General features: G+C 37.7%; 1 protein-coding gene across 1 annotated transcript in view; it reads right to left on the bottom strand.

Moving 5' to 3' along the window:
* The window catches only part of LOC109848338 (probable polyribonucleotide nucleotidyltransferase 1, chloroplastic), a 19,793-nt gene extending 16,587 nt beyond the window's left edge, over nucleotides 1–3,206 (bottom strand). Inside the window, exons 1-7 of the mRNA XM_020417785.1 lie at nucleotides 2,831–3,206; nucleotides 2,673–2,741; nucleotides 2,429–2,535; nucleotides 2,286–2,328; nucleotides 1,754–1,837; nucleotides 1,240–1,298; nucleotides 1,025–1,181 (exon numbers count right to left, since the gene is read on the bottom strand). Of these exons, the coding sequence (XP_020273374.1) occupies nucleotides 1,025–1,181; nucleotides 1,240–1,298; nucleotides 1,754–1,837; nucleotides 2,286–2,328; nucleotides 2,429–2,535; nucleotides 2,673–2,741; nucleotides 2,831–3,097 (786 nt within the window). The 5' untranslated portion in view covers nucleotides 3,098–3,206. The remainder of the gene's footprint in view (nucleotides 1–1,024; nucleotides 1,182–1,239; nucleotides 1,299–1,753; nucleotides 1,838–2,285; nucleotides 2,329–2,428; nucleotides 2,536–2,672; nucleotides 2,742–2,830) is intronic.

Below are 3,776 nucleotides of genomic sequence, written 5' to 3'. Positions count from 1 at the left end.
CCATTGTATACGCCAATAAGTCACAGCCATCTGTGTTATATTATAGAACACTAGGAGACTTGTTTGTGATTGTGCATATAGATGCTCAAGTACATGTCTACTCTCAAGCATCCAGACAGTTAATATAAGTTAATAAATAATTAAAACTTTTTTCTGAAGTGGGAGAAACTATAGCCGACAATAGAATTTCTTGAGAAGTTATGTGTTCTGGAGTAAGGAAACAAATAAAATCCTCAAGCTGCCCCCAACTTGTCTACAGGTTCTGCTACATACAGCGGGCCAATGGTAATGTTGGTAGCTCGTATCCTCTCTGAATCTTTTATATAATGGAAATCATCAGAATACATTGTACCTAGGGGTACTCAAAATTTGATTACCATATTCTTTTAGGATTGTCTACATCCCAGTACCCTGTGGTGTCGTGTAATTATACAGGTGACCTGGGGGTTTATGTGTCTACATGGGTAACCCTAAGATTAGTGACTAAGATTACACGGGTAACCCTGAGCAACCTTGAAATTACTTTCAATAAGGTTACTTATGTAATACCAGTTGTGATTTCAGGGTTATCTGTGAAGATGATCTGCACAGACTCTAGGATCACTTGTGTAATTACGCCATATCACAGGATACCGGGATGTAAATAATCCTTTCTTTTACCATTGCGTTTCCCTGGAAGCATCATTAGAATGTATTTATTTTAGTTCTTGAACTTGGAAATCATGAAAAAACCTTTTCAAACAATGTCTTCATGATTTCAACTCCATCCATGCCTATGCCTTATGCTTTGGTTTTGAGATATTCGCATGTCCTTGTAACAACGATCAATACTCTTTTAGACCTTTTTATAGTGCTTGATAACCAAGATAATTTTTATAGAAAAAGTCCATAAGAATAAGATGCCGATCAAAGATAGTAAGATGCCCCTTTAGTCACAAATTAACATGTTCAGTTATGTGCATATGGCAAAAACAATTATCGCTGACGTTAATGTTCTGACAGGGAAAGGAGATTAAGAATAAACCTCTATCATCAATATGGCACTATCAGTCCCAGCCATTATCAAATCCAACTCAGATGACTCCATGTCTTTGGTAGTTGGGTTGATGATGAATCGACCGCCAACAAGACCAACTCTAACACCTGCAATTATCTTGGAGCTTGGAACTTCTGATAGAGCTCTGCATGAGAAAACCAAACAAGAACATTGCTAACTACGATAAATGAAAGTGCTTTCACATCTGAATGGGACTTACAGCCAAACAGTCAGGGGAATGAATGCCATCATAGCTAAAAACCTATATCATGAGAACTGAAGTTACAAATATGATGCATATTACACGTACATGCTTCAAGTGGCAGGACATGTAAAGACCTCAGTAACCATATAAAAGCTACTTGTTTGCAAAGCAGCTCCAAGACTGATACAAAGGACTTGTCATCATTTAGAACCTCAGGTATCTGTTCGTAAAACTTTGCTAATCACATTCCAACATAATTTCAAAAATAAGGGGGGAAATAAAGAATGATATGGTATCGACTAGTTTTGGCATGCATTCCCTCCTTCCTAGAAGACCAAAAGAACAAATATCACAAGTTTATGTTCCATTTATGATCAGCACGTGCAAGGGACGTGGGGGGAGGGGGGTAAGAAATTGAAACCAACTTGAAATGTGCAAAATAATGAAGCTTCTGATAGAGGGAAAATGAAAATGAAAGCATAGATATTGTATGTAAATGTTAAGCAACATACCCATGATAATATTTGTGTTTCATGGTAGAAACCCTTTGGCATGGTTGGACGCAATGGCCTGTCTATCAATCTGCAAATAAGGACCTGCATGAGACAATTTGATGTCAAATAAGTTATGCTAACATAAGTATTTATCTTTAGGTAAATTTCTCACTCTTCAGTTAGCAGCAGTTAAGTTGGTCATAACTTTAAATATGATATTAAAACAGAGAGTATTTGGCACTCCGGAATTTTCCTTTAGAGAAAATCTTGTTCCCAATCATTTTACATCTTTGTAATAGTAGAATTACGAGTATTGCCTTTTGATTACATGACCATAAACTATATAGCCAAGAAATGCTGAAACATATCCAGTTTTCTTAAGCCTGAAACAGCCAATAGGCTCATTCTGTTGGAGGTAATGGGTACTTAAGTATCAGAGATAACAATCAGAAAGTTTCTCAAGATATAGTCAGGTAACAAGATATAACATTCACAAAAAAGCTGCACAAGGCTGAACATTAATAGACCAAATATCATCTAGTAGGCTGACCTCATGATCCTTTGCCCGGCCTTCCCGTTTGAAAAACCCACCACTGACAAAACCAAGACAGCAATAAGAATAGTATGTATAATAAGCTTCGGAAAATAACTAAGAGAAACGCAACATAAAAGAAGTGAAATATTCGCATATACCTGGTTCGACCAGCAGCAGACAGACGCTCTTGATAATTCACTGTAAGAGGGAAGAAATCTGAGGGCTCACTCGGGGTGTCAGCTAAACAAACTGATGAATATACTATCTACAAGAATTGAAACAGAAAAGGAAAGTCAGTGAAATTATAAAAGGAAAACACTCTAGACTTCGAGTCAAGAATAAAATTACTCATGTTCCAACTAATTCAAGCAGAAATTCTTTAGCGGGACACACAACACTTACAGTTTCCCCATCAGTGACTGTAACTGATGCACTTGCTTGCCTCCCAATATGACCCGTCTCCACTAAAATCTGCAATGACCAACATTTCTTCGGTCAAAAAATTCTTCGAAATGAGATTTTTACACCAAAAATTCGAGTAAACTGAGAAAACTGCTCACATGTCGATCGCCCACCGGAATCTCGACCGAGAACCGCTGCGGAACAGGGATGGACCCGACATCGTCGGAGATTTCGGCCGAAACTTCGTTAGAAACCCTAACATTTTGCCGGCGCCGCCGCCTCCGGTTCAGTGAAGGAAAAGATGATAATAGATGATGCTTTCTTGAAGAGAAAAGAAGGTTTCTGGGTTTTAGGGATTCGGAGAGGGAGGAAAAGAGAGGAGGAGGAGCGAGGCCATGGATGCTGATGCTAGGGTTTGCTAGCATTTCTTTGTTGAGGTTTTGGAGGTTTTTTGGGGTTTTTTGGGGTTTTTTTTAGTTGAAGAAGAAGAGGAAGAGGGAATTGGGAGCCAATTTCCGCGGCTTTATCTTATCGGGGGATTATTTTATCTTTTTTCTATTTTTTTCCCCTTCCTTTATTTATTTATCTTGGCTAATTAGCATTTAAATACCTCATAGTGTATTATAGTTTGCACTCATATGCCCTAAAGTTTTTTAAAATTTGAGAATTTTCAACCAAATGTTTGTTAGACCCTAATGCCACTAGGAAAGAACCTAGAGGAAGGGTGAATAGGATTTATGCTAATCTAATCCGATTTAATATTGATAAAACTAATTAATAAATATCCTAGTAAAATAGATATGCAATGAATTATGAGCAATGATAAGCAATATAAATAAGAGTAAACAAAATAGTGGACAATATAAACAAAGAGGCAATGGCTAAATAAGATAAACAAAAAGAGTGCGCCAATGCAAACTCAAACAAACAATATGATCACGGAGTTCGGACCTTCAGTTCTACGTCTCCGCTCCCCACTCCCGGGGAGAAATCCACTATTACACCGTGTTTTCGACGCTCACCCGAAAACGTTAACACCTCACACTCGGTTTTCTAGATCACCAAAAATTTTACAATCAACACTCTTGTAATCACACTCTATAT

This window comes from Asparagus officinalis, chromosome 7, assembly GCF_001876935.1.
Source record: "Asparagus officinalis chromosome 7, Aspof.V1, whole genome shotgun sequence".
Lineage (NCBI taxonomy): Eukaryota > Viridiplantae > Streptophyta > Magnoliopsida > Asparagales > Asparagaceae > Asparagus > Asparagus officinalis.
Note: the sequence above shows the minus strand (reverse complement) of the source record. Positions and strands in the feature narration are given on the sequence as shown.